Source organism: Coregonus clupeaformis, chromosome 19, assembly GCF_020615455.1.
Source record: "Coregonus clupeaformis isolate EN_2021a chromosome 19, ASM2061545v1, whole genome shotgun sequence".
In the NCBI taxonomy this organism is placed as follows: domain Eukaryota; kingdom Metazoa; phylum Chordata; class Actinopteri; order Salmoniformes; family Salmonidae; genus Coregonus; species Coregonus clupeaformis.
Window position 1 is genome coordinate 7,539,747 of NC_059210.1, and position 20,485 is coordinate 7,560,231.

Sequence of the window (20,485 nt, forward strand, 5' to 3'; positions counted from 1 at the left end):
GTCCAATAAGGAGTTGATGCTGAGGCTGACTCTGCCACACACAGAGGCACACGTTACAACCTCACAATTCATTCACTCAGTCCACACATTATTCACACTAGCAGTGGTGTCATGCAGATGGCATAACTTCAGAGCTCAAGACATCCACATAACAAAAGGAACTCATCGAGCCCATCACCTTCATCAGAGTAACCAACCTCCATCCAACTCCTTGCATGGCTTTTTAAATCCAACGTTGAAAAGCCCCCCATATCCCCCCCCCCCCATCCATGGCTGCCTGTCCATGGAAAATCTAATTATGTGAATCAGGAGCCCTCTCCATTCTCCCCCTCTACTCGCTCTGTGAAGGAGACAAAAAACAGAAGCGGAAAGACAGACAGCCCCTCGTCCCCCCTCCCATCCCCCCTTCTGTAACCACCCCACAATACCTCACCCCACTCCCCCCCCCCACCACCACCATGCTGCACACCTGGTATCACCTGCTGGATGGACGAGGCAATGAAAGGCTAAGCAAGAAGAGCGATCTTCAATCGCGGCTTCTCTTTGTGTCTATTTGGTTCAGTTTCTCCCCCTCCCCTCCACCACACCCCCTGCACCTTTATTACTTTGGTTTGTTTGTTTGTTTGTTTGTTTGTTTGTTTTTCCCAGTGATTTGGCTGTTACTCTACGAGCTAAAACACTCTTCCAATAGAACCTTAGAACCCTAGAACCCTGATCAGAGTTAGAACCCCCCAGAACCCCAGAGCATGTCTGTAGCTAATGTCTGTGACCCTGTATGTAGCTCTTTAGCTAGTCGTGTGTCCCCCCTAGTTGTGTCCCATCATGTCTTGTCCTGTTGACTCTTTGATTACGATACTGCCATTGAGAACATGTCAATACAAGCTGTTGATCAATATATACACAGTTCAATATAAAGTAAGTTATGAACAGGCCACTATTTGCTTAATTAAAAATATCCAAGTTGTTGAATGTTTGAGGTCAGGGCTGAAACCCAACTGAAAATAGCAACATGGATCTAGGAGTGTGTGAGCTTGCAGTGTGTGTGTGTGCATGTGCATGTAAGAGTGTGTGTGCCTGGATGCCTCTTCCTTGGTTCCTAACGGTCACCACCCTCTTCCTCCCTCCCTCTCTCTCTCCTCTCTCTCTCACTGCCTTTGTCTCCCTACAGCACCCGTAAACAAAACTACATGATGAACTTTGCCAGACAGACCGGCCTACGTCACTACTACAGCCGGAAGAGGCGGGCACTGCCACGGCAGCGTGCCTAACCAAGGGGTTTTCCCTACGACCTGCCAATCACACATATGACCGACCAACCAACCAACCACATTCCTTTCTCCTGATGCCATATCACCCTGTCGAGTCCTGCCCACCAGCCAATGGATTCCAGTCAGCCTTAGACCACACCCCTTCCCTCTCCAACCCTTCAATCCCCACTCTGCCAGAAAACATGGGGCCATCCCATCAGTATGCGCTGCAACCAATCAGAAGCCTTCCCCACCCCCCATGTGACCGGAAGGAAGGAGACGTGAAGGAGCAACAAAGGCAGACATTTTGTTTGCTTTTAATGGACTTTCAGGTTTCTAGTTGTTTTCTAATCATTGCTGTAAGTGGTTATTATGATATGATGATTCCCTGTTCCAGTTGCGATACAATGAAGATACTACCCACCCCTGGCTCCCCCCCATCACCCCATTCTACCCACCTAGTCCTACTACTACCACACTGTGAAATTATTAAGAGAAATATCACTGATGACCAGTGACATAGAGTTGGATAGAGGACACAGTCACAGAAGCGATAATGGCAAAGCTAGGGGGTGAGCCCTCTTTCCAACTCTGTCAGGTTGCTTGGGTGTATTCATTAGTCTGATTCCGTTGCAAAACGTTTTACAACAGAAATAATTTACCGTTTACTCTAGGAACCAAACGGAAGCAAGCAGAGCAAACGGAATGAAATGGAGAGGGACCGAACTGAATTTGTCCAATAGAAACTCTTTGGAGTAAACGGTTTCCATTGCAAAACATTTTGCAATGGAATCCGACTGATTAATACACCCCTGGGATAGCTGGCTGCCTCTGAGTTTAACTGAGCCAGGAGGAGGGGGGGAACACTCCTCCGCCTGCACCAGTATGTAGGAGGAAGATGAAGATGAGAATCATAAGAGATAACGACACTAAAAATAGTACTGTGTTCTTGCTGTTCTGTGTGTTATTTGCGTGATGAGTCGACTGTGGCCGTGTCCCCGTTCATTTGTTTGTTTTTTTACTAATTCACATTGCTCCATTTTTCAGTTGGATTAGTTGTTTTCCTTGTTTATTGGATGAGGGACAGATGGATCAGGGAAACCCTGCCGCCAAGGTAGACGGAAGGAAGGAACAAATCAAGAAAAAAAAAATGGAGGGAAAAGACAGATAAAATGAAAAAAAATGTTACGACCGAACAATGATTTTTTTTATTTATGTTGGCTCCTGAAAAATACATATTTATGGTAAGCGGTTCTCCACGTAACCTATTTAACGATACACTGTGCGTGAAATCTGTGTTATTTTCAAGTGTTAAGTTATTAGGCAGTCATTCAGTCTCTCTCTCTCGAGGCTCTCTGCCTACAACACCTCCCCCTCTCCTCCCCCTCTCCTCCCAGCTTCCCTTCCCCTTTCTCGTGCTGTCACCCCCTCTCTTTCTCTCACCCCTCTCCTTCCCTCTGCTGATTTTCTGCTCCCCCGGAGATGAGGCTCCATCAGTGTTGTTTTTTGAAGTCTAATGTGTAATTATGGACCCTCTCCCACCCCTATCTCTGTAACTCCAGTAGAGAACTCTCCTGTACATATCAGTATATCCATTATGGGGAGACCCAGCAGCCTTATAAAAGGGAAATAAAGAACTGTCCAAACCTCAACAGATAGTCAGTGTGCGTTGTGTGTAGTATAGTGTGCGTTGTGTGTAGTATAGTGTGCGTTGTGTGTGTAGCATATGTAGATAGATTTATAACAACAGCTATATCCCCACAACTTCAAAAAGAGACATTGCTGATTCAACAAAAAGTCAGAAAAAGAGCTAACACGTAGTCCAGTTAGTGTATAAAACATTTATTTCACAATCATAAAAATATAACTTCTCTCTGTAAAAAGGAGCCAAATGCAATATCTCCCATTATTATATTTGGTAAAAACCCTTTGGTCTCCAGGTTGGTGCACGCCTCCGTTTGGTTAGACTGGGTATGCAGCAGTAGATAAACCATTCAACCAACAAATCCTAGTACTCATCACATCCTCTATCTAAAATTACATGATTTTAAAGTAGGCTTGAGAATTACAGCTCCAACAACAGCATAGGCACAGTCATCATTGCCACCATGAGGGGGACCGAATTAACCGCAACACGGTGTCCTGCGTTACAGTAGTTATAGTCACAGCACGCATACATCATGGTGTAGATAGTTCCTTTCAGCGGGAGAGGGTGTGCCTGACCGCAGTCCGTCGGTGCCATGCACCCGCGGGCGGAGAGGGCGCTGTGGTTTCCATAGCGACCGTTGCCTGTCATGCAGAGTTCCGCAGGAGGGCACTCTGACAGGATGAGGTCAAAGGTCTTGTTCCGGTACATGATGGGACTGTAGTAACACAGCAGGTTGTTGTTACAGTGGAGGGATGGGAGGAGCAGGGAGACGCACAGGATGGCAGACAGAGTCGGGAACATCTGGGGCCTGAGAGAAAAGGATGTCTGGTGGTGAACTACCCACTCATGTCGGTCAGTGTTTGAGAGTAGCTTGGTCCCAGATCTTTTTTTTGTGCTGTATAGCTCCTTAGGCTGCGTTTAAAAACAGGCAGACCAATTCTGATTTTTTTTTTTTTCCACCAATACTAAATTGTTCTTTAGACCAATCACATCAGGTATTTTTCAGAGCTGATCTGATTTGGTCAAAGGAGCAATTAGTGAAAAATAGATCAGAATTGGGCTGCACAGACCTAGTCAAACATTGAATGTCATCATGACATAAAAAAACAACCATAGGATTTGGCCAGACAGCACAACAGATTTGGGACCAGGCTAGAATTGGAGTGGCACTGGCATGTAACAGAAACTGCTGATTGGTAACCCACTGGTCTAATTAGTCAATTGAAACAAGAGCATGATGGGTAGGTTTCTGACTTGCAATAAAATAAAAATACCAACTGCTTGTCAAACAAACCAGTCATGATTGCAGTAAATTACAGGTATGTCCTAGAAATTGACCTTCTAGTCTCAGTTGATCTAAAAAGACGGGTTGATAGCTCTCAACCATAGAAATACTAACAGCTTGCTCATGCAATGTCAATATGTAGGATGAGGACTCACCTGCCCATTCTTACGACTCTAGGGTTCAGAAGAACTTAAAATCTGGATACAACAGATATGTTTTCCAAGTGGTACACAGTGGATGACAGATGCCACTTTCTAAATGCTCTGTATACTATCCCAACACTTACTGCTGGTTGAACCTGTACCATCTAACCTCAAACTAAGTAACCACACCCACCACCGACCCCTGTTATTCAGATCAGGACAGACTGACAAAGAAACACTGATTTTTAAAGTAAATGTCCAGTGAAAATCTCATTCTGTTAACACATACCCAAATAATGTTGTTGACTCATCATATACTCGTATTTGTGGCCAAAGCATACATTGGAGAAGAAACCCCACCTCAAACAGTGTTTCAAAAATGCTTGCTAGGATGAGCTGGCCAATCAGCGGTCTACTCACGTGAATAATTTTAGTTTTACAGCCCACAATATTCCAACACAGAACTTATTTTTAACATGTATCAATGTAGCCCTTTTTATGTCAATATCATCATTTTTGGGTAACAATTAAGTACCTTACTGTGATTGCTTAATTCAAATGGTCAAAAAGGAAACAAAAATAGCTTCTTAGCAAAGAGCCACTTCTCAAGCAAGAATTTAGCTTGGACTGGGTGTGGTCTGAAAACGAGCAGTTACTGACAGAGGGAATTGGAACTCTTTCTTATTGGTCTATCAACTAATTTACCACCTGGTGATGTCAGTCACCTGGCAGGCCAAAACTCCATCCCACCAAAAACAGGCTGAAATTTCAGGTGGCCTTTTCAAACAGCTCTTACACTAAAAGGGCACCATCACAATTTTCACAGTATTATTCCAACCTTAGTTTGGAAATATATATAAAACACAGGAAATTCATGTTTTTGACTGCACTGGGCCTTTAATTCCCAGATTTTTGGAAGGAAAACTATTTCACTCATTGTAATTATAAGTCATATTTCATACAAATCTGGAAACACTGGACAGTTACTTCAACATGCTCTCTTTATTCACTGCATTCACCAGCTACCACACTGAGAACTACAGCTTTTACCATACGTCAATATTGCAACATCGCCAAACATTTATTACACTTCACATAAGTTATTACAAATAATTGAATAAATAAGCACATTTACACTGGAAATAAAATGTATTTGAATAAGTGTCAATCCCTTGTATGAGGATGGGGACAGTGACTGTGGCTAACAGGCCTGTCCCCAGCGACAAGTAGTGCTGAATTCCAGATGGACCCCTAGGCCCTACTCTTTACCCACTCCCGGAGATCTGAGAGGACTTTATAGATGGAATTCGTGTTGTTTTCTCCATGTGGCTGAGTGATGGCGTCATCCTCCTCCACGCCCTCGTCTCGAGGGCATCTATCCAGACGGTCCGCCGTGCTCGGAGGTTCCTCACTGTGCCCCACCGTCACTCCTAACAGCCTCTTAATGTAGGTATCAGAGGCCGGAGGCTGGTTACACTGGTCGCTACAGCAACACCTACAAGAGTTAGTTAGAAAAATCTATGTAAGTCACTCAATATTACGTAAGACCCCTCAGTTTTAAGACACTGTAGGCAATCATAGTACAGCATATCAGAGCTATAATACAGGAAGACGCAGTTTTGGAACATTCAGATAGAAATATGCTATGTAGAACAAACATGACTCTCTGACATGTAGAATAAGGAACCACGTCGACTCTGTTTGTGGCATTTCTGTCGGACAACTAACCGACTGTCTAAAGCCGGCCACTAATGTTGATGTGCACTGTCCCTGTGAAACTACATTTAATAAAAGTAAAGTTTGGCTACTGAACCTGTATGTCACATTATAGCTGACCCCTTGGTGGGTCACGGCGTGGGTGGAGTTACAGAGGTCAGGGGTCATGCAGCCCTGTGCAGACAGGATGTGAATGGAACCGAAACGCCCCATACTAGTACCACAGCGCTCTTGCGGGAGACACTCGGTGGTGGAGTCCTTACTGCAGGACCTGGAGAAAAAAACATGGGAGAATCTCAATTGCATTTCCTTTATTCCTTACTGCCTCTCCTCCTTAAAACCCATTGGATGAGAAGGTCAGAGAGGCGGGACCTTTTGAGAAGGAAACAAGAGGATGTGAGGAGTCAAGGAATTGCAATTGAGATTCTCCCCAGGAGTGAGTTGACAGACCCAAAATGGAAAACTCTAAACAGAATCCTTGGGACGTCAACCCCATTGAAGTTGAAATGTAAAACGTTTAGGTAAGGGTAGGGATGTCCCAAGGATAGCACTAACCGAAGAGAGGTGGAACCTTACGAGAGGAAACGTTGAAAGTCGAACACTATGGGCCGATTTCCTAGATACAGATTAAGCCTAGTCCTGACCTAAAAAAAAGCTTTTTCAACTGAAAATCTCCATTGAGAATGCTTTTTCAGCCCCGGACTGGGCTTAATCGGACTGTCCAGTCCGGGAAACTGCTCCGCAGTGATGAAATGGGGGGGGTGACACCAACCTTCCTTTGTGCTGTAGAGGGCAGAAGTTACACAGCAGACTGGTACTAGGAATTCCCATGGCTGCCACAGTTAGGCCTGGGAGTAGGAAGACACAGAGGCAGGCTGCTGAAGCCAGGGGCTGGGGAGAGGTCGACCTGGATGACGCACACAATACGTCTTACACACAATCTTTATACTGTAGAAATGTTTGTAAAGACATTTCTACAAAACTCCTCATATTCCTAGTCAAACGTTTATTATAGATATACCAAAAGAGGTGTGGTAAAACCATTAGTCTGGCAGCAGCGTGTAATATGGGCAACTGTTTCATTCGAGGTGGTTTGAAACGTTTGAGCAGAAGCAAAGGGTGAACAATCAACAGACATTACAACATCAAAATTAGACACTGCTGAGCATTTGTAATGCGAGTACAGAAGCTGTTGTTCACCTGTGTTTTCTCTGTGACGCCATTATCCCCGGACCTGTGTTTATAAAAGACATCTCGGCCGAGTGTGACGGGCCTGAAGAAGATCCGCACGCCCAGCAGGGTTGTGTTCATTAGGGCACATAACGGAAACCGTTTTTTAAAAAACTTTTTCCAAAGTGGAGCAGAAATTAGTGTTCCTTATTGGACAGGTTGGATAGTCCCGCCCTGTTTCTATTCAATTTTCAACCGTTTGGTGCCTAATGAACACAACCCACTGGGCTGTTGATCAGTAAGTGGAGTCAGCTGTGTCACTCAGCTATGATCAACATCTCTGTTGGTTGGATTTACATAATAAGCTGTCTTAAAATCATAACATCTAAAACTTATTCTAACGAAACAAACCAGTAATACAACTGAAAGTTGATGATATTGTTTATTGTGCAAAAATATACCTTTTTTTAGTGGGTCTCTGAACATGTTCATGTGTCTAATACTGAAGGCAAATGTGTGACTGCAGCACTATCTACTATAATAATAATAATAATAATACTATACAGAGACTGCTTACACCCCCCTCTTCTTGAGGGTGAACTGGTAGCGTCAAGTGAAGGTTAATGCCGCATTCAAACCAACTGGGAACTGGGAAAGAAACGAGCTCCGACTGGGAACAATCGCTTTGAACGGTCATCCAACTCGGAATTCCAACTCGGGACCTCTGGCCTCTTTCTAGAGCTCCGACTTTCCGACCTGAAGATCACTGGCATCATGATTTGAACCTAATATTTTTCAGTGTTCCCGGTTGTTTTGAACGCGGCAATAAGTCGCACAACATGACACACGCATCAGGGTTGGGGTCAGTTCCATTTCCATTAAAATCTATTCAGAAAGTAAACCAACTTCTGAGTCTTGACATGCATAGCGGATGCATCCTGATTCTTCGCCCCCTTTTAAATCCATTTGAGAAAGTGTGCAAGTACACACTTAGGGAGAAGGGCGGAGAATTGGGATACATGCAGCCAGTCTTCTTTTTGATAAGTGTAAAGGAAGGGAAGGGAAGGCCAGTCTATAGTTTCTGTGTCCCTTCAGGCAGACATGCAGAAATCCTCAAGAAGAATTCCCTTCAGGCAGACATGCAGAAATCCTCAAGAAGAATTCCCTTCAGGCAGACATACAGAAATCCTCAAGAAGAATTCCCTTCAGGCAGACATGCAGAAATCCTCAAGAAGAAATCCGCAGAAGGGCAGGGGATGGGCTTGTTTGATGAGAAATTTGTTACATTTAAAATGTACATAATAAGAGAGAAAAGAGAGAAAACAAAAGCAATTTGTTTATAAACTGTCACCAATCAAAAGGGCACTTTTCGCCTATGAGGGCAGAAGGGCAGGCGCTCCAGCACCCCCTGGAGACTCCTAGAGCCCTATCTGTGCACGTGCCTGGTTGAACGACAGCTTTCCATCCATATAGAGAGGCTCCTGACATCCCCCCCCCAAAAAAAAAAAAGAAAAAAGAAAAAAAAAGATGAGATCAAATCAAACAATTTAATCAAACGTATCTACAGTATAAATTAAGCCATTTTTACATCAACAGAGATGTGACTAGATGGAGCTCTACAAACCCATGGTGTGGGGAGTGTGTTAGAGATGATATAGGAATATGTATGTTATATAAATGCAAAGAAACAGCAACATGAATAGGACAAACTCAATAAATACTGTAAAGTCTCTTTACTCACCATCTCTTCCTGATCCTCATCTCTGTCTTGATAGTCTTCCTCACTGTGATCAGAGCTGAACTGGGAAATCAGCATGTGGCGAAGCCCGTCCTGTCTGGTCACAACATCATGTATTATTAATAATATCTCCCTTTTTTTTTATTTACTTTTTTTTTTATTATTATTTGTTTGTTTTTTTACATATATTTCGTCCCAGGAATCGAACCCACTATCCTGACGTTGCAAGCGCCATGTTCTATCAACTGAGCTACAGAGGACATCATGTTTTCATGTTACTGAACACATGATGGAGGAAGAACAAGACTAGCACCACTTTAGGCATCGCTCGCTCACAACTGACCAGGGACGGCTTGTTCAATAGGGCGATATGGGCGACGCACTGCCAAACGGGAAAAGGAAGGGATTTTTTTTCTAATCAATTATAAAAAAAAAATATATATATATATATATATTTTTTTTTTATAAATTTATAAAAAATTATATCACGGCAACAGCAGTTATCAGTGTTCACGTCTGATCTGCCAGCCACTAAATGTCAAATCAGGCTAAAGTCGTGCTTCAAATGGCCCCGCCCGTTTTTTGGGCGATTTCAGTCAGGTTGAAAATCACCCAGAAGTCTCTCATAGCCTGTCATGTAAAATCTATTTTTTTCACATTTCAAAGCTTTCAATACATTCTCTATGGGTGTCTGTGTGCATGCACTTACGCGCTTTCGTCATACGTGACGTAACGTTGAACGTAACTAAGACAATGGCGGCTATCAGCGTCTATGTTGCGACCTGCAGTGTGGCGTTATTTTATGTTTTTAATTTGTAGACTTAGTTTACAAACATTCTGCAAACATTCTGCTTTGGACTGATCTTCGGTTTTGGACTGATCTTGTTGATCGTGTACATACCCGCTACTGAACGGACTAAATAATGAAAACGCTGCTGGCAGAGAGGTGGAGCCGGCCACCTTCACCCTGGTCAGAGCGGACCGCGATCCTGGTAAGAGAGCGACTGTACCCCGACATTGAACTGCTTTCTGTGTCATTGAACCTTACTATTGTTGATAAAACAAGTTTACTGGAGAACGGAGAAAAAAGTAGAGACTTTTGGACAAGGTGGATAATTGTATAATATAAGGCAGTTTATTCAGAGGTAAAGATATCTGCAATCGCGTTCACGGACCCGTTCGTCAAACTCTTAGGGAGCTATAAATCAAGCCCCATTACTTACCATATCAGATAAGAGAAATTGCTGCAGCTACATATATTTTACATCCTGGCCCTACATAGTTCACTATTTGCATCACTTACCAAAATATTACATGTGGTCATATATGCTTGGAAAGTGGAGATGCCATAGAACGTCAAAAAAGTAAACATTGCTGGAGACACATTGCGTTTGCTAGCGAAGAGATTTGTTGTGGCAAATGAACTTGGGCTGGGAATTGCCAGGAACCTCACGATAAGATATATGCATCAGCATTGCGAGTCTCATGATTCTATACGTATTGCGATTCGATACTGTGATTTTATTGCGCACCATATGTCTGTTGCAGAGGGATCAGAAAGCCATGAGAACGAGTTTTTATCAGTCATGGAAATAAAAGTGCTGAAAACAAATTGGCTCCCAATGTGAAAAGATTGAGAACAAGCTATGAAGGAACAATAATGGTGTTTTGGTGCAGGTACAGCCAACTAGCGCTAAAATATTGCGATATTGTCAATACAGTATATCGTAAAGTATCACTATGTAACTCGATTTCTTTCACCCCAATCCCTCAAATTAACGGTAAATAACTGAATTGTTTGCCCCACATTTAGCTAAGATGATTAGCTAGCCAGCTAAAATGTTTTATTTAGTTAGCAGTCGCATCTACAATAGTTTACTGTCAATAACATGTCTCCAAAAATGACGTGGTGTCTCCAATTGTGTTGACATTTTACAATTGCAATGCGCATCCATGAGTATCCACTTTCTGTAGCTCAGCTGGTAGAGCATGGTGCTTGTAACGCCAAGGTAGTGGGTTCGATCCCCGGGACCACCCATACACAAAAATGTATGCACGCATGACTGTAAGTCGCTTTGGATAAAAGCGTCTGCTAAATGGCATATTATTATTATTATTATTATCTGAAGAGAGCCCCGAAACATTGTGTGCAGACATTTTATGCAATAAATGAAGTAGGTTCAATCTAGTAGTTCTGATCTTCTGATTGGTCCTGATTAGTTGGGCGAGGTCCCCTCCAGGCTACTGTCACTGTTGCATTGGCTCTGAGTCGGGTTCTCTGTCTTCAAATGTTCAGCCTAAGAGAGGGGATTTTTTGTGTGTGTGTGTGTGTGTGTTTGTTTAACAGTGATGATGTGTGTGTGTGTGTGTGTGTGTGTTTAACAGTGATGATGTGTGTGTGTGTGTGTGTTTGTGTGTGTGTGTGTCCTCAGAGCAGAACTCGTGAGTTGGAAGAACTGAGAGGCCTATGGCGTGGGTGTTGTCCTTGGCCACCTGCTGACAAGGCTGACAAGATAGGACCCTTTTGTCCATTGTTATTGGATAGGAACATAACTTATAACCAGCTCCTGACCTAAATAGATCTTAGCACAACATTTTACTCAACATATCATATTCCATATTCACTATAACAAATATATTTACTACGACATTAGCAAGAACCTCCACATCCTCAGCCGGCTAATCCAGTGTGTGAAGTTTTGCGGAGTGTTTGAGTTAGCTTTGCGAGGCAAAGATGAAACTGAGGGCTCCACCAACCCTGGTAAGCCAACACTTTTGAGATCAGTCAATAAATGCTTCTGGTATTGACTTATATGCTGCCCCTGTCTTCATGTTGTTGCTGGACATATATTTTTTTAAATGTGTGTAGGTCACCTAAATCATCAGAAAAATTGCCCCTCCTGAGAATTTTTTCAGGAGCCGCCACTGCAACTGACAGTTATCAAACTCACTTTATTTTCCTTCGTATGTAAACGACCTGAAAGAATGAAGAACAACAGAACGTATCGGTGAACAAGATATGATGTGATAAGATACAGAGGCAGAATAGCATACCAAACAAAACCAACAGTGGTCTTACAAATGGCAAAATGCGCTTGAACAGTCAGTGGATACTAGTCATGTACTAACTGTAAGTCGCTCTGGATGACTAAATGACTAAAATGTAAATGTAATGTCGCATCATGCTCATCCTTGAACACAATATATATAGAATTGAGCTCTTGTACTAACATACATGTTTCTCTGCACCAGACTTTGAAATGACGTATAAATAAGTGTACTCTTACCAGTGCTATCACGCACCCTATCACTGTGAACCCTGTGAAGGGGATGAGTACATAGTACACAGGGACCGTTCCAGGGTCTCGGGTTGAAATGTCTGGAGATGTGCTGTTGAACTCCATGGCTCCGTGGTATACCCCTCTGTCCGTCCCCTTCCTCTTCTAATACTTACTCTCAGTTTGAGCTACTTTGTCACAGTTTCAAGTTTTTAATTTTCACTGCAATGATAGAGTTTTGATATATGGTCAGTTGTACAGATGCCCAGAATGTCTGGCTGGCACAGTACTGCACAGTACGAAATGTTGCATTATATATAGTGTGTTAAAAACAACTAGCTAGTCCTAAAGCGTCATACAACTAAAAGATGTTTGGCAATTCACAGGACAATGAAGGAAGACAAAAAAAAAACATATTTGTTAAATGATCGCCAACTTACCTATGTTTGGATTATCCTTTCAAAGTGTACAGATATCATTTTCTGATGTAGATAATAGGTCTATTCTAATATGTATACATGTCTACACGTTGGGGAAACATCATATGACACAGTATAGATGAGGAAAACACTACTGGTGACAGTAGCATACCTCAACCTGCGTAATGGCATTCCTCAATGAGGAGCGGAGGGAGGTGACTGCAGAGAAGAGCCAGAGTTGAACTGGTAATACGTGTATTTACAGTCACGGGGAAATTACAACATACCTACTTTTAACTTTTAATTTCTCTTTAAAGAGTAAATGTTATTGGAGGACCTATGTTTGTATTCTACACTGATACGTAATATACACTAGGCTATAGAATAAAATAGAGTAAGCTATTCCGGGTAAGCTACACAGTACAAAAATACTCATAAATATACATAAATATATAATTCATTCAAATTATTACAAGTTCAAATAGCCTACACAATGGGCAACTGTAATAGCCTACTGTAGGTCTACCACCAATTTAGGCAGATTTGTCCACATCTGTTCACTATTGTTATGTTCATTTCGTTCCACTAGAGGGCGTGCTGGCACCCAAAGAGAGAGTAAATCTTTCCTCATGTACTAATGTCAGCAGACTGTAAATTTCACACTTCAAGTCCATAGCGCGCGACCGTGAAGACAAGCTCTTTGTCGACGGGAGCGCGCATTCATGCACTTCGTTATTACTGGCGACGTCACTGCCGCGGTGGAGAGCTATGATTAGAATTCGCACCGCCGGGAACCGATCCAGAAACGATTCCAGACTTTGAAACTAGTTTGACTTGATGATTGACATATAGTCGCCTAAGGTGCATAAGCATACCTTCATACCTTCGCGCTGACAGGTAGCCTACTGTTCCGGGACAATGTCGGAGTTCTGACGGTAAGACTCTCACATGAATAATTATATACATTTCACACAATTGTGTTTTTTAAACAGTTTTTACGTTTTTTTAAGGAGTTTCTTAAAACTATTGAAACTTGAGACATAAATATTTTTTTTTGCGGTCAGAAATATGATCTGTGCCTGCTAGAAATATGATCTGTGCCTGCTTTTATTATTATCTTGTCTGGAAATTATAACAAATGTATGATTATGTTATATGGTTAAATATGGATCAGGCTGACCCAAATGTCCCTCTCTGTGGCCAGTAAAAACATATCTTCAAAATAATGGTTTTGAACTTTATTCTAGCCTATTTTTCATGGCTCACAGTCTCAAAGAACAGCGATCTGTGAAACGGGCTCTGGGAAATGTCCTGTTAACCTTTTGAAAAGTCTGTTAATTATTAGACTAACTGAAATTATGGTTTAGTAATACTGTCAGTTTGTGCTGCAGAAGTAGGCTACATACAAAAATGACTCTGTTTTTTGTGGGGAAATACTTAGGTGTAGAGTGTACGTTGCTATGTATGGTTTATCTGTGTCAAACATGAAGACAATTGAAGTACAGTACAACATGTGTGTCACGACATGTACAGTTGAAGTCGGAAGTTTACATACTTTGGAGTCATTAAAACTCGTTTTTTTAACCACTCCACAAATTTCTTGTAAACAAACTATAGTTTTGGCAAGTCGGTTAGGACATCTACTTTGTGCATGACACAAGTAATTTTTCCAACAATTGTTTACAGACAGATTATTTCACTTATAATTCACTGTATCACAATTCCAGTGGGTCAGAAGTTTACATACACTAAGTTGACTGTGCCTTTAAACAGCTTGGAAAATTCCAGAAAATGATGTCATGGCTTTAGAAGCTTCTGATAGGCTAATTGACATCATTTGAGTCAATTGGAAGTGTACCTGTGGATGTATTTCAAGGCCTACCTTCAAACTCAGTGCCTCTTTGATTGACATCATGGGAAAATCAAAAGAAATCAGCCAAGACCTCAGACAAAAAATTGTAGACCTCCACAAGTCTGGTTCATCCTTGGGAGCAATTCCAAATCCCTGAATACCACATTCATCTATACAAACAATAGTACGCAAGTATAAACACCATGGGACCACGCAGCTGTCATACCGTTCAAGAAGGTGACGCGTTCTGTCTCCTAGAGATGAACCTACTTTGGTGCGAAAAAGTGCAAATCAATCCCAGAACAACAGCAAAGGACCTTGAGAAGATGCTGGAGGAAACAGGTACAAAATGATCTATATCCACAGTAAAACGAGTCCTATATCGACATAACCTGAAAGGCCGCTCAGCATGGAAGAAGCCATTGCTCCAAAACCGCCATTAAAAAGCCAGGCTACAGTTTGCACTGGGGACAAAGATCGTACTTTTTGGAGAAATGTCCTCTGGTCTGATGAAACAAAAATGGAACTGTTTGGCCATAATGACCATCGTTATGTTTGGAGGAAAAAAGGGGTTGGCTTGCAAGCCGAAGATCACCATCCCAACCGTGAAGCACGGGGGTGGCAGCATCATGCTGTGGGGGTGCTTTGCTGCAGGAGGGACTGGTGCACTTCACAAAATAGATGGCATCATGAGGAAGGAAAATTATGTGGATATATTGAAGCAACATCTCAAGACATCAGTCAGGAAGTTAAAGCTTGGTTGCAAATGGGTCTTCCAAATGGACAATGACCCCAAGCATACTTCCAAAGTTGTGGCAAAATTGCTTAAGTACAACAAAGTCAAGGTATTGGAGTGGCCATCACAAAGCCCTGACCTCAATCCTATAGAAAATGTGTGGGCAGAACTGAAAAAGCGTGTGCGAGCAAGGAGGCCTACAAACCTGACTCCGTTACACCAGCTCTGTCAGGAGGAATGGGCCAAAATTCACCCAACTTATTGTGGGAAGCTTGTGGAAGGCTACCTGAAACGTTTGACCCAAGTTAAACAATTGAAAGGCAATGCTACCAAATACTAATTGAGTGTATGTAAACTTCTGACCCACTGGGAATGTGATGAAAGAAATAAAAGCTGAAATAAATAATTCTCTCTACTATTATTCTGACATTTCACATTCTCAAAATAAAGTGGTGATCCTAACTGACCTAAAACAGGGAATTTTTACTAGGATTAAATGTCAGGAATTGTGAAAAACTGAGTTTAAATGTATTTGGCTAAGGTGTATGTAAACTTCCGACTTCAACTGTAACTACTAGTTGCAACCGTCGTAGTTAAGGCTCTGGAGCCTACCCCTTACAAAAAGATATTGCAGTTTTGAAACTGCAGTAAAAGTGAAGTAACTGCAGTGTGGTATTTTGGATGCAGTAATTGCAGAATAATTGCAGTTACACTGCAAAATTACTGTGGTAAAAAAAAAAAAAAACGGTCTTAATTTGGACCCAGTATTTGCAGCATGTTATACTACATATTTGGATTGAGAGTAATTACAATAAACTCTTTGATCACACCCTTCAACATTGCCACAGAGTGAACACAGAGTCCACTGAGCTGTGGCATATGATTTGTGTTTGTTTTGTATTAGGGGTTTACCCACCTATTTCTTTTACCACAACATCCCAGAGTTCAACGTGCCATGGGACTGAACCGACTACAATGATTCGTCATTGAGTTGTGGAGTCTGACAGGCAGACAGGAGTTGCATGTCTTTACTTTAGTACCCAATGGATCCTTTCGATATGGATTATGACTCACAGAGACAAGAAGACAACGTTTTCCCAGCGTACCTCGTGGAACGATACCAGGAAGACTTAGCTGGTCTGGACCTTGTCTTTCTAGAGGAGGAGGAATTGGATCTGTACAACTCCCTCTCGGCCATGTCCCTGTCCAGTCCCCAGGCCCAACACCGCTCCCCTCTCTGGTCCCAGGGCGGAGGCAATGGGAGCCCCAACGACCCTAACCCTAACACCCAAGGGGTGGGTGGAGGGGTCCCCAACCCAAATCCTTACCTGAGACCCAGGTATGTTGAGTGGTTTTAATGTTCACCTGCCATGGGCAGTAGGTAGCCTAGCGGTTAGGAGCGTTGGGCCAGTAACCGAAAGGTCGCTGGTTGAAATCCCAGAGCCCACTAGGTGAAAAATCTGTTGATGAGCAAGGCACTTAACCATAATTGCTCTAGGGTTGCCATCAATAATGGCTGATCCCTGGCTCTGACACCACTCTCAGGGGAGTGGGATATGCAAAAAACACATTTCCAATTCGCACCTGTACATGTGTGAAATAGAACAAATGTAAGCATCTAATTATTATATGAAAATTAGCCGGTTAACTATATCTGGTACAATTCATAAAGTTTCCTGATTTATATTTTATTTGTACTGTATATAATCCCAGTCAAATGAACGTATACATTTTATTTTCTTGAAAATATACAGGACCGGGGAGACAGTGGACCCCCTGAGAGGAGCAGTGGACCCCCTGAGAGGAGCAGCCCCCCTACCACCCCCAGTACCCCCTCGGAGGAGGACCACCAGTGCTGCTCTGCTGACTAATGCTCAGAAGAGGTTCTCCTGTGACCTGACTATACCCGCTATCAGACTGAACCGCTCTAATACAGCCAGAGATAGTCATGTGAGTATCACTGGGTTGCCCCTTGCAAAATAGGTTTCTTAACCTTCAAGGGTCTTTAAATAAAGGTTAAAGAAAAACTAGCACTCTGGATGATGGAGATTTAGTTCACTGGAAACAAAGATATCTTTGTGGGGATGGAGGAAAGATGTTAAAGGTCCAGTGCAGCCATTTTTATCTCAATATCAAATCATTTCTGGGTAACAGTTAAGTACTTTACTGTGATTGTGATCAATTAAAATAGTAAAAAATACACTAAAATTGTTTCTTAACAAAGAGCAATTTCTCAAGCAAGAATTTTGCTAGGACTGTCTGGGAGTGGTCTAAGTAGGAAGGGAAAAACTGAAAACTATCTGTTATTGGCAGAGAGGTTTTGTAACTTTCTTTCTTATTGGTCTATTAAAACTCCATCCAACCAAACAGCCTGAAATTTCATTTACATTTACATTTTAGTCATTTAGCAGAACGCTCTTATCCAGAGCGACTTACAGTTAGTGAGTGCATACATTTTTTCATACTGGCCCCCCGTGGGAATCGAACCCACAACCCTGGCGTTGCAAGCGCCATGCTCTACCAACTCTACCACGTGTAGCTCAGTTTTAATGTATACCACTAAATACAGTAATATAAATACTGTTGATTTCAGGCATTCTTTTCTAACAGCTTTTACACTAAAGGGCATTATCATCATTTTCACATTTTCACAGTATTATTCCAAACTCATGGTGTAGAAATATATATAAAACACAGGAAAATCACGTTTTTGACTGCACTGGGCCTTTAAAAATAAGTGGTATTTGAGTCAATGCGGTTTAATTATGTTTTTGTCGTGGGTTCGATTCCTGCTGGGGTCACATACAAAAAATGTATGGCCTCACTGTACTGTAAGTCGCTTTGGACAAATGCTTTGGATAAATGATTTGGATAAATGCATTGGATAAAAGCTTCTACTAAGATGGATATACAGTATTATATATTTTTAGCTGGATACCTGGAACATCAAACTGATAGACACTCCACAAGGCAGCACCAAACAACTGGCTTCTCTCTGCATGTTGACGTCCAAGTAAGAAAAGTCACGTCCCTTTAAGATGTTTGAATATCATTCCAATGAACTGAGTCATTTTAACATTCAAGATAAGACGAACCAAGGAACGTCTTGCGTTGCCACACTTCAAGTTTCTTGAGGAAAGCCAGAAATGATCCATAGCGTTGCACTTTCATTAAAACAAATATATACATTCTAAAGGCCTCTCCCTCTCTCCCTCTCTCTCTCTCTGTCAGACTGTTGTCTAGCTATCCCCACACTGACCAGGTGTCTAACTCAGGGGTGGTGTGGGGGCGTGTGTCACCTATTCACCCCTCCCTACTGCAGGAAGCTGAGATCACCATCAATGTGTCTACTCCCTGGGTCCCCCACCAATTACCCATTCCCACCATGTGTAAGTAAGACACACAGTTGACACATATGTATACTGCTGTAACATGTGGTAGCTAAGCTACAATCACATGGCCACATATTATGGCAACTTCATTTCTGCTCACATTTAGCGATCAAATAGTCTAAAAGGATATGTGCGACGCAATGGCTTTATCACAGACGTATTGCTGTATTTTTCAGCGTGTGTTATGGTAAAATGTCTTTAGAAAAAGGGAGATAAGTTTGAATCTCCATATGGATTTTTTTTTGGGGGGACTGTGTCTAGAGTTGTTCTCTGTCCTCCAGTGAACAAGACTGTCCAGACCCTGATAGGTGAGATCTTGCTGCTCCTGGAACAGGCTAACCCAATAGACAGTGGACACTACCTCCTGAAGTTGTGTGATTCTGAGGAGTACCTCAGGAAGTAAGTATACTGCCCCTGCACCTTAACCCTAACTCCAACCCAAGCACCACTCCCTAGCCTCCCTGCCTTCATTCCCCTTAAGGCTGGTTTATACTACGTCTATCAGCACGTCTGTAGACAGTTGTCGCAGTGACATCATGAACATTCTATTGTCGCAGTGACATCATGAACATTCTATTGTCGCAGTGACATCATGAACATTCTATTGTCGCAGTGACATCATGAACATTCTATTGTCGCAGTGACATCATGAACATTCTATTGTCGCAGTGACATCATGAACATTCTATTGTCGCAGTGACATCATGAACATTCTATTGTCGCAGTGACATCATTAACATTCTATTGTCGTAGTGACATCATGAACATTCTATTGTCGCAGTGACATCATGAACATTCTATTGTCGCAGTGACATCATGAACATTCTATTGTCGCAGTGACATCATTAACATTCTATTGTCGCAGTGACATCATGAACATTCTATTGTCGCAGTGACATCATGAACATTCTATTGTCGCAGTGACATCATGAACATTCTATTGTCGTAGTGACATCATGAACATTCTATTGTCGCAGTGACATCATGAACATTCTATTGTCGCAGTGACATCATGAACATTCTATTGTCGCAGTGACATGAACATTCTATTGTCGTAGTGACATCATGAACATTCTATTGTCGCAGTGACATCATGAACATTCTATTGTCGCAGTGACATCATGAACATTCTATTGTCGTAGTGACATCATGAACATTCTATTGTCGCAGTGACATCATGAACATTCTATTGTCGCAGTGACATCATGAACATTCTATTGTCGCAGTGACATGAACATTCTATTGTCGTAGTGACATCATGAACATTCTATTGTCGCAGTGACATCATGAACATTCTATTGTCGCAGTGACATCATGAACATTCTATTGTCGCAGTGACATCATGAACATTCTATTGTCGCAGTGACATGAACATTCTATTGTCGTAGTGACATCATGAACATTCTATTGTCGCAGTGACATCATGAACATTCTATTGTCGCAGTGACATCATGAACATTCTATTGTTGCAGTGACATCATGAACATTCTATTGTCGCAGTGACATGAACATTCTATTGTCGTAGTGACATCATGAACATTCTATTGTCGCAGTGACATCATGAACATTCTATTGTCGCAGTGACATCATGAACATTCTATTGTCGCAGTGACATCATTAACATTCTATTGTCGCAGTGACATCATGAACTTCTATTGTCGCAGTGACATCATGAACATTCTATTGTCGTAGTGACATCATGAACATTCTATTGTCGCAGTGACATCATGAACATTCTATTGTCGCAGTGACGTGAACATTCTATTGTCGTAGTGACATCATGAACATTCTATTGTCGCAGTGACATCATGAACATTCTATTGTCGCAGTGACATCATGAACATTCTATTGTCGTAGTGAC

The 20,485-nt window shown here is 42.1% G+C and overlaps 4 protein-coding genes and 1 long non-coding RNA gene across 6 annotated transcripts in view; 2 read left to right on the forward strand and 3 right to left on the reverse strand.

Moving 5' to 3' along the window:
• The window catches only part of LOC121531548 (reelin-like), a 97,049-nt gene extending 95,369 nt beyond the window's left edge, over positions 1 to 1,680 (forward strand). Inside the window, exon 64 of the mRNA XM_045205196.1 lies at positions 1,169 to 1,680. Coding sequence (XP_045061131.1) covers positions 1,169 to 1,268 — 100 coding nt within the window. The 3' untranslated portion in view covers positions 1,269 to 1,680. The remainder of the gene's footprint in view (positions 1 to 1,168) is intronic.
• A 1,393-nt stretch (positions 1,681 to 3,073) lies between these two features.
• On the reverse strand, positions 3,074 to 4,849 carry bncr (bouncer). 2 transcript variants are annotated; one of them, XM_041836499.1, is made up of 2 exons: positions 4,613 to 4,849; positions 3,074 to 3,703 (listed from the first exon to the last, which is right to left on the reverse strand). In XM_041836499.1, the coding sequence occupies exons 1-2, from the start codon at positions 4,660 to 4,662 to the stop codon at positions 3,313 to 3,315; spliced, it is 441 nt and encodes a 146-aa protein (XP_041692433.1). In that variant the 5' UTR covers positions 4,663 to 4,849; the 3' UTR covers positions 3,074 to 3,312. The 2 variants fall into 2 exon arrangements, with proteins under 2 accessions (XP_041692433.1, XP_041692434.1); XM_041836500.1 differs by lacking the exon at positions 4,613 to 4,849 and adding an exon at positions 4,336 to 4,574.
• A 457-nt stretch (positions 4,850 to 5,306) lies between these two features.
• Positions 5,307 to 7,322, reverse strand: LOC121531257 (protein Bouncer). Its single transcript, XM_041836501.2, has 4 exons — positions 7,240 to 7,322; positions 6,812 to 6,946; positions 6,137 to 6,310; positions 5,307 to 5,818 (listed from the first exon to the last, which is right to left on the reverse strand). Exons 1-4 carry the CDS (start codon positions 7,290 to 7,292, stop codon positions 5,575 to 5,577), a joined length of 606 nt encoding a protein of 201 aa, XP_041692435.2. The 5' UTR covers positions 7,293 to 7,322; the 3' UTR covers positions 5,307 to 5,574.
• A 342-nt stretch (positions 7,323 to 7,664) lies between these two features.
• LOC121531259 lies at positions 7,665 to 12,788 on the reverse strand. Its single transcript, XR_005994105.1, has 5 exons — positions 12,666 to 12,788; positions 12,235 to 12,447; positions 11,899 to 11,924; positions 8,951 to 9,044; positions 7,665 to 8,690 (listed from the first exon to the last, which is right to left on the reverse strand). It is a non-coding gene; the product is annotated as an uncharacterized LOC121531259 (long non-coding RNA).
• A 629-nt stretch (positions 12,789 to 13,417) lies between these two features.
• Positions 13,418 to 20,485, forward strand: part of pik3c2g (phosphatidylinositol-4-phosphate 3-kinase catalytic subunit type 2 gamma) — a 46,974-nt gene continuing 39,906 nt past the window's right edge. The window contains exons 1-6 of the mRNA XM_041836806.2: positions 13,418 to 13,579; positions 16,175 to 16,571; positions 16,987 to 17,182; positions 18,163 to 18,245; positions 18,464 to 18,621; positions 18,906 to 19,023. Coding sequence (XP_041692740.2) covers positions 16,276 to 16,571; positions 16,987 to 17,182; positions 18,163 to 18,245; positions 18,464 to 18,621; positions 18,906 to 19,023 — 851 coding nt within the window. The 5' untranslated portion in view covers positions 13,418 to 13,579; positions 16,175 to 16,275. The remainder of the gene's footprint in view (positions 13,580 to 16,174; positions 16,572 to 16,986; positions 17,183 to 18,162; positions 18,246 to 18,463; positions 18,622 to 18,905; positions 19,024 to 20,485) is intronic.

Coding starts and splice junctions, on each gene's coding strand:
- bncr (XM_041836499.1), bottom strand. CDS start 4,662: ATGCTTTGGCCACAAATACGAGTATATGATGAGTCAACAACATTATTT. Junction 3,704..4,612: donor GAGTCAACAACATTATTTGG/GTATGTGTTAAC, acceptor CTTTTCTCTCAG/GCCCCAGATGTTCCCGACTC.
- LOC121531257 (XM_041836501.2), bottom strand. CDS start 7,292: ATGTCTTTTATAAACACAGGTCCGGGGATAATGGCGTCACAGAGAAAA. Junction 6,947..7,239: donor GCGTCACAGAGAAAACACAG/GTGAACAACAGC, acceptor TGCGTCATCCAG/GTCGACCTCTCCCCAGCCCC. Junction 5,819..6,136: donor AGCTATAATGTGACATACAG/GTTCAGTAGCCA, acceptor TAACTCTTGTAG/GTGTTGCTGTAGCGACCAGT.